The sequence below is a fragment of the Elaeis guineensis genome, chromosome 3 (genome assembly GCF_000442705.2).
Source record: "Elaeis guineensis isolate ETL-2024a chromosome 3, EG11, whole genome shotgun sequence".
In the NCBI taxonomy this organism is placed as follows: domain Eukaryota; kingdom Viridiplantae; phylum Streptophyta; class Magnoliopsida; order Arecales; family Arecaceae; genus Elaeis; species Elaeis guineensis.
In genome coordinates this window covers 10,196,014-10,209,864 of record NC_025995.2, presented here as the reverse complement: position 1 = coordinate 10,209,864, position 13,851 = coordinate 10,196,014, and the positions used below count along the sequence as shown (strand labels likewise).

At 35.3% G+C, this 13,851-nt stretch overlaps 1 protein-coding gene across 3 annotated transcripts; it reads left to right on the top strand.

Annotated features, from left to right (window-relative positions):
- The first annotated feature begins 3,048 nt into the window (after positions 1-3,048).
- Positions 3,049-13,350, top strand: LOC105042200 (uncharacterized). Of its 3 annotated transcripts, none has more exons than XM_010919319.3 (7): positions 3,049-3,283; positions 7,271-7,576; positions 7,713-7,832; positions 7,944-8,102; positions 10,390-10,562; positions 11,459-11,564; positions 12,922-13,350. In XM_010919319.3, exons 2-7 carry the CDS (start codon positions 7,325-7,327, stop codon positions 12,949-12,951), a joined length of 840 nt encoding a protein of 279 aa, XP_010917621.2. In that variant the 5' UTR covers positions 3,049-3,283; positions 7,271-7,324; the 3' UTR covers positions 12,952-13,350. The 3 variants fall into 3 exon arrangements, with proteins under 3 accessions (XP_010917621.2, XP_010917622.2, XP_073109746.1); XM_010919320.3 differs by having other exon boundaries at positions 3,054-3,283; positions 7,243-7,576; XM_073253645.1 differs by having other exon boundaries at positions 3,072-3,283; positions 7,237-7,576.
- Positions 13,351-13,851: the final 501 nt, after the last annotated feature.

Genomic DNA, 13,851 nt, shown 5'->3' with positions numbered 1-13,851 from the left:
GATGATGTAAGGTAAAATACAATATAGCACTGGAACATGACCCTAGGATTTTTTGAAATAGGCACTAATAATTTATAAATAATTTGAATAACTAAAGAAGAACTGAATGGTTTTATATCAATTTATTTTTGAGAATGATTTGATGAATCATTTAATTAATGAAAAGTTGAGAAGATCTCGCAAATGTGGAATCCCACATTGTATGTCATCATAATTTTGATCTCCCAGGAGAACTAAAATTATAAAGTGTTTTAATATAATATAATATTATGTTAATGATAAGAAAGTGAAAACAAATACGAGTAGGATTAATAAAGGATCCAAAAATTTCTAATTAATGCACAAAAGCATTTTGGGACCGAAACATTGAAAATATCACACATTTTTATTGCATTAATTATTTATCCCTGCTATGCTAATCATAGCGCTATGTGGTTGGACCTTTTGTTCTACAGCTAGTTTGCTCTTCAATAATTGGACTCTCCCTAGAAAAATATGAAAAATTTAAATTTGAATGTGCATGCACACATGAGAAAAGCAAAATCATAATTGATGACCCAACTATGATCTAATAGATATATAAATTTTTGATATTTGATTTAATTTTATATGTTTTATTAATATATGCAATGCAAACTTCAGCTATGCAGCCATCTTAATTTTTTTTGTGATTACTTGAAAATGAAAACGAAGCAAGAATGAATTTGCCATGAGATTAATTGATTAAGACTCTCGAGGAAAAAGGAAAACCAAGTGAAGGAATACTGTTGTGACTATGGGTCCAATTTTTTTAAAAAAAAAAAAAATCTAAGCCTCGACTAATTATTAAGAATGTAGATAAAAATGAAAATATGTATGCCACGTTCACATCCTCCAATATTTGTCTCCTTCATTTTTTTTCTCTCCTTTTTTATTTTTTGTAAAAGAGACTACTTATAAATCAAACTCTTATAGGCACTTAGGGGTGAAATTTCTCTTGTAGCAACATAAAAAAGACTTGGATTGTTAGTTTTGCCAAAAACATATCTGACAACTATGAATATAAAGAGATGGTAGCCATTCATTTCATTATCATATGCAATCATGTGGGTGTTACCATATTTATTTATTAGTATTAGGCATGTAAAATATGTGCTTGAGGAGGGAAAAGATAAGAAAAAATATTTAGCCTCATTATTTGATTTATTTGTTGCAATAATTTGTATATGTTAAGATTAGATATTATTGCAAAAATAAGCTAAAAGACGTTGGCATTCCACCTCTAAGAATTTTCATTGTCATATCATAAATGAGATGAGACTACAATTATCTCAAATAAGATGAGATTGCAATACAATGAAGGGAGGTTCTAATATTTATTTATTATCATTGGACATTGAGTGAGAATGGATGCTTTTATCTATTGTGAAGAGTCACATATTATGTTAATAATTGTTACAAGGGTGGAGTTAGAAGAAGGGTGGAGTCCTACCCGTAGAAGTTTTCATTACAATTATAGAGATGAGATTGCAATTATCTATCATACTCACATGTGCAATATAATAGTGCATTGAATCTTTTAGCTAAATAGTTGCATATTAGATAAGTGATTATTAAAAGATGGAGTTAAAAAAGGATAGTGGACTCCCACCTATAGAAGTTCCTATTATAATGTTAGAGATGAAATTAAAGTCATCTATCATACTCTCATGTGAACGATGGATGGATCAGAGAGTTATCATGCAGGAGGATTATGGAATATCCATCTTGACAAGAAATTACTCACATGTTAATATATCCATCATAAAGGTTATAGCTTAGTTAAGTAAAGCACCTCATTTTCATATGTGCTAATATTTTTCAAAGGAGCCCATCATACAATGAACGTGATTGATCTTATTGACAAGCCGATATCTTACTCTACATCTTCAAGAGAACAAGGAATAATAGTTAAATGTTAGATTTGGTCTAAATCATATGTAAAGTTAGGTGCCAAATCAAATAGAACCTGTTATTGATTGGATGGTTGAGTGCTTTTAACTATTGTAGAGAGTTGTATACTAAATAAATTAGTAGTTATTGCAAAAATGGAGTCAAAAGGATGGCTAAGTTTTATCTTTGGATGTTTTCTCTAAAATAGAAGAGATAAAGGGGGATCTCAATCATCCATCATACTCACATGTATAGGTTCTCTGATTGTTACTCGCTGGTGTTGGGTATTGAACAAACATATATCTGAAGAAGAGAAAAATGAAAATGTTGAGCATAGGTAGCTAGCTACTCTAGAGAGGATCGAGAGGTGTAACTAAAAGGAAGGTGGAATCTTGAGGTGTAATTAGGAGGAATCTTACGAATTCCTGATATAAGAATATAGATTTGGCGAAAAGGAATCAAATCCTCACCGGCATTCTAGGGAGAAACCTCCGTTTGACATGTATAGCAACATAATGAGATCTGGATTTGTAATGTGATTTAAAAGATATCCAACTACCATGAATTTATTTACTTACTGGTGTGATGGATCCGGAATGCACATGTCTACAAAAATTAAAAAATGGTATAAATATCACTTCTCATGATATCCTTAGAGCTATTGTTGAGAGTTGCATAATAAATAAATAATTATTACAAAAATAAAATTAAAAAGAAAAGAAGAGTCCCGTCAATTTCTTATATTTAATTTCACAATAATAATTATAAACTATAAATATAATATATTATAATAGTAGTAGCTATGATATTAAACAAAAATCGATTCTAACTAAGATTTTAAATTTTACGGAGCGGGATCGATCTATTTTTTTCATTGAATGGGACATACCGCCACCCTGCGCGGATCTGGCATTAGGAGTTATTTTAAGATGTTTCATCGAAAGGTAGAATGATGGTGGAATTTGTTCTATCCCAATATCTGGGATAGTTCTCTATCTGACATCTAATGGGACGTTCCATCGCGACCTGGGCCCTGGGTTCCAACTTCTAAGCCTCTAATTTTCTGTGTTGGGCTGGCAGCCTGGGTCTAACTGATGAGAGCCCATGAACCAAATGACAGATTCTATTGCCTTGGAGCGGAGCCACAAAAATGGTGAGGGCCTCCAGATTCCCCGAAAGCGAAACGTCGACGGCGGCTCCTCCGCTCCTCTCCTCCTCTCCTTCCTTCCCTCTCCCTTCGCCATTCGTATATTTGTGGCTGAAGAGCTCTCTACTTCCTCCCTTCTTCTGCCATCTTCTTTGTCCCTCTCTTCGCTCCCCGGTTGGCTTTTTTTTCGAGAATTTCTTCGTCTATGTTGAATCCCCAAGCCTGGTGAGTCTCAGAGGCATCTAGTCCTCCCTTTCTTCAAATTTATTAGCTTTATTAGCTTTCTTATTCGACCCGACGATCGAATTTTGATCAACTGAATCGAATTTCTAGTTTTGAGTTGATAGAGTTGTGCTTCATGTGTCATTTTTATCCGTATGCTCTCATCACTCCATAAAATTTTGATTTTTATCAGCCTATCCGTCGTAGCTTCAAATTCGCACTACTTTTGGTTGCTAATGGTAAAATAACCCCTTGTTTGTCGGGTTGATCGAAGTAATTCGAGTGGTATAATGCCCTTTGGTATTGTTCGATGTCTTTTATTAGATACCATGCTTTGATCACTATTAGAAATTGTTTCTTTTTATTAGCTGAGAGTTGGACGACTTTGAGTTCTGAAAATATTGCCTTTAGCTTTAACTGCAACCCTGGCTGATGATCTTCTTCCTGTACTTGAAAATATTTCGGAATTTTATGCTAATCTTGAAGATAGGAGGAAGATCTTTTGCAATTTTTTTCTTCCTATTTGTTCAGTAGAATTAAAATCATCGAATTAGTCAGCATTATAATACCACCATACCATCTGGCCCCATAACGGGCAGCTGTATCTTTTTCTTTGATCTCTTACCAAATTTCCGTACTTATATTTTATAATACCACCAGTGTCAATCCTAGGCTTAAAAAAATGTGTCTGGTTGATGTTAGGTTCACAGCCACTTGTAGAAAGCATCACAAACAATGAAACCCATCCTGAGTTAATATTTATTATGATTATGCTCATTTAGGAGTAGCCTGTTATACATATAGGTGGTCTATATGTTAGTACACCTCCAAGCAATCTATACTTCAAACATTAAGTTGCTACATTTTTAACAAAAAAATTTAATTGCTATAGGTCACCTTTGCTGTGCTGTACGGATCATTGACTTTCCTACACTAATTTGTCAAGATATATAACCTTGCTAACAGTTATGGTAATAAAGATATATAATATAAGAATGAAGAATATTTCCTTTTCTAATATAGACTATTTGGGGTTATCTGCGTTCAATGATAATCATCTTTTAACATCTAAACAAGTGCACTAAGAGATCTTACTTTCCACATGAAGTAATACGTGTATTCATGGATTGTACACGGATCTAAGCTCGATATGTTTGCATGAACACAAGGTGCCATGCATAAGTTTGAAGAAAACATTGCAATAGTCATTACAATGTTTTTCCTTTATTATGAAATTGTACATGCTGCATTATGAGGTGTTACGAAGGAAATGTCCTTGAGCTGGGAAGAGTTAATGGCTAGCTACACCATCATATACAATAAAACCAAACACTGAACATGAACAGTGAAGAATTACTGGCTTCATGTGGATACCTTATTGCCCTAGGAGTTTCTGATGGAATCGAGTCCCTGTGTATGAGGATGAAATCTTAGAAGTATCCTTGGTTTTATGTGTCTCTATGGATTTGCCATCATTATCTGACATGTTTAATTTTGGGATGCATTTAATGCACTTCTTACATGATGAGAGAACCATTCTGGGTTTTAAGTGTATGGGAATAAAGAAAAATAACTTTAGGCATTTATTTTCCATAGACATGCCTAGAAGCCTTTTCTGCTTGTGCATTCACGAATTTAAGTGTCTTAATCTGCAAAGTAACTAATGCTTAATTTGGGGATTTACTCCATCAATCATGATATAGCATTTATAATGCCTGAAAAATAAAAAAGCGGTGTTTTGAAGATCATGTAGCCATGTCCCAAGTTAAGCACATGGGATGGGCAATGCCAACGGTGTTATGATACAAAATTGCATGTTAACATATATAAATTTTGGATCTACCCTGTTGTTCATGATCTCCACATCTTTGAACATGCATGAACCAAATTTAATTGGTATGGGTTCTTCCCAATTGTCAATCATATCAAAACATTGCATCAAGCCATTTAAACTATTCTAGGACCACTTGATACATATCTAAATGGCCTTTTAAAACACATGGTTTTGGATTTCTAAGTATTTTTAGATGTTCCAGATCATGATCCAAGTGCATATCCTTAATAATATGTCATTAATTTTTTGCACCTATAGGGTTGAAGCCTTAATCATTCCAAAAGGATAAGATTGTGTATATATATGTGTGTGCATCTGTGTAAGTGCCTGCCTGTATGTGCATTAGGGTTGAGTAATGTGTTGGCTTGAGTGGTAATGGTGTGATGCCCTAATACAGTAGCTGCAAGCCATATGTAACATGCACAGAGAGAGAGAGAGAGAGAGAGAGAGAGAGAGAAGGGGGGTGGATGGTTGAGGGGAGAGTGTTGAATGGTGTGTGCTTATTTAGATATTGAGAATTTCAGTAATTCAATTATGCGATGTGTAGAGTGTCTCGTTGCATTTTCTTAAAAACTGTGGGATAGAGCTTAGAAGGTTTGCATGGATCATGCAATTTGCTGGTTTTCTTTATAACCTTAGCAGACACTGGAGCAGACACTGGAGATGGCTAGTTTGCTCTGACTAGTCTTGACTATCTGGAGTTATAAAATATTATTATTTCTTATGTCCATTTATCCTCCTTCTCTCGCCCTCCCTTCTTCTTCTTGTTAGCATTTGTACTCTTGTGCCTCGCTTTTAGTAGCATTGATACAAATAATGGTACTTAAAAATCATATATATCTAACGGTAAATAACCAAAATTTGCTTTCTTAACAGAATGAAATGATAGCTATCATTGGTGGAGTTGAAAGCCTGCAGCTTTACATAAATAGAAAAAAAGAATCCATATGGATCATCAGTGATTCTAAATTTTCAACTCCAAAAATACTTGATTTAACAACAAGTCTATACTGTACAACCACATTAAGAGCCAAAATATCCCTTGTTCTTTTTTAAAATACATATGAGTTTGAGAATCATAAATGTTTGAAGAGCAGGAATTGGAAAAAATTGGAGGATTAGGAATTCTCCACATTTGCTGTCTTTGAATAGAATCAAGGTTGTATGAATTGTTTTGCCATTAGCAAAATGAAAAAGGACAATATTGAAGCCATGCATTAAGGGCAAGTGGAAAAGTTGGGAAAACAAAGGTTAAGTACCTAGTTTTGCTTGAAATTGATCTCTGTCTAATAGTTAAGTGCCTAGAAATTTGGATTTTTTGCTTCTTGGAGCCTCTCAGAAGGGCAGAGATACAAGCTCTTATGGACTAAAAACTCCCAGTGAGGTAGATTTAATTGCTATTAAACTTGAGCAGCATGTTTGCATATCTTAATCTTTAAATATTTTGCGTACTAGATTTTACTGGTCTGTACAAGGTGTGTAATATTGTATTGGTAAGGAACAAGTACAGTATAGGGCTTGATACATTGTTGTACTGAAACATAGTTTGGGTGCTGTTTCGACTTAGCACTTTACCATGCATTGGTACGGGGATGTACCATACTGTGCATGGTAGGAGACCAGTACCGAGATGTAAAACCTTGATTTTAAAAAACTTGCGGCAGAGTTACTTTTCTCATAAACCTGAAACACAAAAGTGCTTGAGCTCTGCAACATATCTTATTAAGCAACCAAGATGATTACTTAGCTGCTTTTACTTGAGATGAAGAAACACAGAGGTTATTGAGATGTGCAACATATTGAGTGAAAGGTGGTGTTTCTACTGGAAAAAGTGTGGAGTTCCTATTGTCTTTTTATTGCAGTCAATTGAGCCTCATGCGTGCAACCTAAGGCTCCACCCTACTGTAGAAATTGCAAGAACATTGTATTTACTCTTGGGATGGAGACTTCCCAGTTAGAACATTCATGGAGTCACGAACTTTTATTTTAGTGGGCATCATCTTTGTTTTAGTTATAATTTGACATCAATTTCAAATCAGCCTCCTGCTTATTTAAATAAATTTTGGGTTATAATTCTTATTATTCTATATTTGTTTGAAGATTAAATTGACGTATATGCTAGTGACAGGCTTGTTTGTTTGTTGGAGAATATTCAGATGTCTGGAATATAACTTGGAAAACCCCAATGTCTTGTTGGCTATGAAGCAACCATGTTGATGATACATGCTTCAACGTCAATAAGAAGTGTGTGGACTGATGGAGAATCAAAACCATTTCTTCAAGCCAGTCCAGGCAGCATTCTACAAGCTAATTACATGAGTAACACTGTAGCTTTTCCGAATTCCTTGGAAAGCCAAGTACAAAAATCATGTACCTTTTCAAGCTTTAAGTATCACTCTAGCAGATTAAGAAGTCATCATCTGTGGGGAGCTTGCAAAGAAGGAATCACAAAGAATTGGCTGGTATACTATCTTCATTCCAATCCATCAATTATTTTTCAGAAAAATAGAAATGTATAGAAGGTTCAATGAGAAGAGTTTTCCTGAAGTAATTAATGATATGTTCATCTCTTAAATGAGTTTTTAAATTCCCGTGCAGCGTTGTTTGCATATTAATGCATCAATGGATGAGGACTATCGCTCTTCCCGTAACATTGCAATCAGCCTATTTAAACGGTATAGGAATGTGATTGATCGTGGAGGTGGCGACAACTTAAAAGTATATGATCGACCTCAAATTTTATATACCATTTGTGATCTACATTTCCTGATGGTAAACTGACATATAGTTTTCCTTTTCCACATGGTACATTCATTTAATTCTTTTTAGGAATTTATCAGTGCTGGGGTGAATGCATATGCACTTGGATGTACTGATGAGGGTTTAAGAAAAGAACTTATGAATATAAAGGATTCTGGCATTGAGATTGAAGGACTACAAACTTACGGTGGAGGAACAAGCGTGAAGTTCAAAATTCTTGCTGAGGAGGTAAAATTCATTCGAGTAATTGATATTTAAGTTGAAAAATGTGCTTTTACTTTTCATTTCTTAAACTGATTGTCTTATCATTTGCGTGCAACATATGTTCTCTACATCCATCTTGTAGTTTTGTTTTCTTGAGTTTCACATATCACCTGTTTTCTTCATTTATCGTGTTTAGTGCACTGTGGACACAGGTTCTACTTGGTAACAAGAAATGTGACTGTAACAATCATTAAATATATTTTTCATCATAATCTTTTAAAATAATTAACAGTTTGTATATGGGAAATGTCATAAAATCATGAGTTTTTTTTTCTTTTCTTAAGATTTAGATTGTGTAACATTGTGTATTGTTGTTTCCATTCATGCAATGCATTGATCAATTTACATGCACGTTTTGAATAATTTGGGCTGCAAATTTGTTTGGATGAGCTTGTATTTTTAGGGTTTACCCATGTCTATTTATCATTATTTTGAGTGATTATTTGTATTTATTAAAGTACCAGTTCATGAGATTGCATATCTTGTCAATATGTGCCTCCAGCATAACATGACATGACACATTCTGTTTAGCACTGATTGGTATTGGCTCAGTGCATGCCTTGTTGGAATCTTATATACAGGGCATGGTGGGTGGCATGAACCGGTGCCACAAATATATCTAACCAAGCACTAGAGCCACAAATATACTTTTGAGGCAAGAAAAGAAGACTGGTGCCATGTCTTCTGTTAAAAGGTATCCAAATCATGTTTTCTTTGGGAAAAACGTAGCATGCCACAAAGTAAGATTTTAAATACTAGCGGGATGGTGGCGTGTCCTGCAATCCCAGGTGTCAGGATGGGATGACATCTTGAGCTCCAGGATTTGACAAGTCTGGAAATGGATTTGGATTGGATGGGACATTTACTTTCCTGAGTGTTGGGATGTGGGGCATCTTGTTTCATGGACAAACCGGGATAGCCTTATCCCACGATAGTTAAACCAGTGGGATGGTAGGGCATCCCACCATCCCAAGTGTCAGGATGGGGCACCATCCTTGGTGTCAGCATGGGACAAGTTGGTAAATGGACTGAGATGGGATGGGAGATCTACCATCCCTAGTGTTAGGTTGCTGGGCATTCATGGAAAAACTGGTACAACCTTGCTCCATGGTATTTAAAACCTTGACACAAAGCCTAGATCCTCAATGTAAGTCACATCCACATCACTATCATGAAATCTAACATGAACAGACCTTCTCTTTAAAAATGTTAACTTAGGATCCATGTCGTCACTATTATAACCTAAGACCCTTGTCAAGTTTAGGAAACACATATTCCAAGCCTAGTGGAGAAATTTGTGCCTGGCCTTTTAAACAGATGAAACTAGCTGCAAATGTGCAACTAGCTCAAGGATTTGGAAGAAACTTTTCTTTACTTACATGTAAACTTTATATCAGAGTCAAGCCTCATGCTTGACAACCTCTCATCATCAGTCGCTAATTATCATGTCTTTCAATAAATCACACTGGTAAAACCGTGTTGTACAGTTGTCTTTTATTCTTCAGGAACAAGCTTATTGCTGGATATATCCCAAGCCTTTTTACCCACAAACAGAGCGGGTGTGGGAATGTGGATACTTTAGGAACACTTTTAGCAAGGAAGCGCTTAGGGAGTGGGTGCATGCTAGAGATTCCAAGAAGATTCCAAAGCAGGACTGCATCACTCTAGGTAGAAGATCCTGACTGCTAGGTCACAAACATAAAAATGGCCTATCATACAACCTTAACCAATCAATTTTTTTGCGATTTGCTTAGGGGCAGAAAGCCAGAAAGTGTCCAGCTTGCAAACAACTTGTGTTGGGTTTTAGATTTGAGTATTGGTGTTGGTTAAAAATCTTGAGAATCTGACACTTATGACAATTGCTTATTCATGATGACCTTGATCTTCCATTTGACTCTTTACATGGTAATTATTTGAGAAAAAAAAAACTATCTAGTAAATTTTGTGATCCAAGAGAGAGAACTACCTAGTCTTATTGCTATATTTATTTCTGTTAGTGCATAATAAATGTAGAAAAAAAACCGTCTTGAATAAGTAGGAAGGGACATGTTTTAATCTCATACTCCATTTACGGATTTTTTTTCTTTCCTTGTGAAAAGCATTTTCTTTCATATTTCAAATTCTAGATAGTTGTATTGGATGCTAATTACAGTTGCATAAATTAGTTTTGATTAGTACTTTGACCATGCAACTTGTGATTCTGATTGATAAAACAAAGCTTTCCAAATTTCATGTCATCTTATTTATGCAGGTGCATGAGTGCATTTTGTGGTTGAGCATTGTCTTTATCACTATCCTATGCACGCCACAACCAACTATTGTTAGATGGTCTTCTACATCACCAGTTTCATCTGAAGTTATGCATCAGTGGAGAGGATTTTGTGCTCTCATAGCTAATGCTTATTATACAAGAGGAATGGCATGGTGAGTATAACCTAATATTTCACACTAGCTTTCTTTTTCCAAGTTAGATTGCTACTACTTGTTTGTGGTTACTAAATTCATGAGTTTTCTGCTTTATCAATGTAGTTTATACAGTTCAGGCAGATCATTTTACTGCTGTTAGGAGGTAGCTGATACCACTTTTTATTTTCTTTTCTGTGGCTAAGTTGAAAAGAAACCTGAAATAGTATATAGATGTATCATTATAATCTTCACAACTAGATTGAATTAGGTCGTGAAGTTGTTGATGTAGTTAGCCTAACTAGGCTTGAATGTAGTCTGAAAGATGGATACGCACGCGGGGATAGGATAAGTGTATTTAATTCAGGCATTCTTTCTCCAAATAACACATGCATTTTCTATTGTTGTTATTATTATCATCATATTGTATTACTTCAGAACAAGTCGTGAATTGCCTGTTGGGCGGTTGGATGATTATTATTATTTCAAAACAAGTACTGAACTCCTCTTTTTTTTTTTTAATGGAGGGGGAGGGGTGGTTGTTGTAAAATGTGAGAGGAAACACCACAGGAGAAAATCTGTTCACCTAAGCTTATAACTAGCTTTCCAAAATTATTCGGCTTCAATTTTATTGGTCCATCAAACTTACATTTCACAAGAGTGGACAAAACTTTAGGGACTCATGTGGCCAACCTGTTTCCATGTTTAGAATCTTGCACGGGAGACGTTAAATCCTGCTATTATATCAAGGGCGTTAAACAGATTTTTATTGATAAGTTGTATCTAGTTATTCATAGATGGTGGATTTTCATAGCTCGTTATTTCATTTTGAATATTGTTTTATTCAGAACATGGTCTGCATATGATCTACTCATCTAATATGAGCCCAACTGCATTTATAACATGTGCTACCACAGGCTACCGGTGAAGACTCTACAACTAGAACAAATGGCTGTGTTGGGTAGCTCTGAGGAGCCATCAGTTGTGGCAAGTCGGATGCGATTAGTGTTTAGCACACTAGAGGTTTGAGAATCTTGTCATCTCTAATGCATATGAATTATAACATATTATTATGTGATGTTTCAATATCTTGCATGTTGTAAAGGTGTGAATATCATTGACCCCACTTAGCTAATAACTGTTCAAGATTAAGATAATTTGCACGTCAAAATTCTACAATATGTTTTTGCAAATGTCTGTTATATTGCAACAGTTCCACCATTGTGGACCTAGGCATAATTGGATCTGGAAAGAAAATCTAGCTTGCTGATGTTTGGATTGTTTTCATTATTTACAAAAATGAAAACAGGTCTCTGTTTTTTCCCCATTGACTGGTTATCTATCTATCACTATCGATGCATGTTTCTGTTCTTGTTGTAGGAATTTTTAAAATTTAACAAAAATCCAAATGTATCTGTATATCCAAAACTGCTGTATACAGTCCTAATCTGTTATAAGAGTTGTCAAACCGAACCCATTCCAGCTGAAAGTTTGATGAATTGGGCAAACAAAATCTGCAGTCAGATCCATGATTGTAGGAAGCACATACCTCTTCATGCTCAAGCAAGAAACTGGTCAAATATCAAATCTGGGAATTGGGTTTTCTGTCAGATTTCTGCTTTGGCCATGCTAGATCCTTTCAGACTTTTTAGATATCTCATGCTGATCATCAACTTCATTCTATCCTTGTAGATGTGATTTTGCCTGTTATTTGAATAATGGCACAGAACATGTTTGGTATGATTTTTTGCTTGCCCCTTGATCAACGATTTCCCTTCATGATCTCTCTATGACATGTTTGCTTGCAAATCATCACCATACTCCTGGTTCTGGACCTTCTGAAACTTTTTTTATGTTATACTACAGTTACGGACCTATTTATATTTAGTAAATATTAAGAGGTGGAAGATGCAAATGATAAAGGGTCTGCCTTCCCCTTGGTGAGGTTATGCAACCTTGAACAGGATGCAGGGTAACCCTAACTTTGTCTTGAAGAGGGGTTGGCATATATGAGTTCAGAATTATGGGGCAGAAATGCATTTTACTCTGCCATGCACTACTTTAAAGATTAAGTAGGGGTTTCAGCTCATCAAATACTGGTCTTACATAGCCACAGATGTGCTTGGAAGAGCGAACTTAAAAAAAAGGAGGGTAAATCAACTGGAAGATATGCATATCCAGCACAAACCTAAGTTCTTAATGCTTGCTGTTGTGCAGTATAAATCTGCTTTACCATATAACCCAAATCATGAAGGGTGTGCATTCATGAAACTTTGCTCCTCTATGTTTCGATTTTTATATGGCCACGTGCACATCCATCATGAGTGCCATATTCTAAATTAATTGAAATTTTCTGATGTGGTTATTTTGGTCTTTGCAGGTGGTGAGTCCACAGTGGCCAAGAGTTTAGCATAATTTTTACTACAGGCACACAATTCTTCCAAATTCTGTGTATATGCGAACAACCATCTCAGCAAAATGAAGCAGAGTGTTTGCTCCATAGGGGAGCTTTTCAATCCAAAATCATTCAAGTTTGGCAAAAATCGGTTGTAACCTTGATTAATTGAGACAATTTATTTCTTAGTATGATTTTGCAATGTTTATATTTGTTTACAGAGTATCATTTAGATATTACACATAAAGTTGAGAAGGAATCCTATTACATGTATATTAGTTCTTCTGTATCTGTTGTCTGCATAGGCTGGCTCTAAATTTCTGACAAGGATATTAAGAGGGGTTCAAAATATATGTAGCTTAAACTTTGTTGCAAGGATAGTAGGAAGGGTAATAAATCATTGGATTTCTTTTATGGTTAATGTCTCGTAGTTCTTCTGCCAGATTAGCTATAATCAATTTGTCCTCTTAATTTAATCATGCTCTGGATCAAAGCACGATAGGAGATGGAAAATGCTTTGGGGCACATGTTAATGCACTCGAAAAGTTTTTTTTCTTTTTGGTTAACTCATATGTTATCGGCTTGGCATCTTATTGTTCAAATTTCTTCGCTTGATTAGCTTCAGTTGTCTTCAACAGGATTTCTTACCAACATTGTCCTAAATTTATTCTGGAAGGGATGCGCCGCTATTCCGTCTCATCTTGACATTTGGGAGTAAGGATGTTTTAAAACATATGGACTGGGATGCTAGGATAATAATAGGATGGTTTTATCTTGACATTTGAGATGGTATTTTGTTCCAGTGTCTCATGGGATATTGCATTGGGATTTGAGTCTTTGCTTCTAACCCTCCGATCTCTCATAATCCTTAAATACATTCTTTCGCAGAATGGAATAGGCAAAGCTTGCGGTACC

Bases quoted from the DNA above. Each gene is read 5' to 3' on its own strand.
- LOC105042200 (XM_010919319.3), top strand. From the start codon at position 7,325: ATGTTGATGATACATGCTTCAACGTCAATAAGAAGTGTGTGGACTGAT. The intron at 7,577-7,712 runs GTATACTATCTT...ATTCCCGTGCAG, and splicing joins GAATCACAAAGAATTGGCTG to CGTTGTTTGCATATTAATGC. The intron at 10,563-11,458 runs GTGAGTATAACC...GTGCTACCACAG, and splicing joins TATACAAGAGGAATGGCATG to GCTACCGGTGAAGACTCTAC.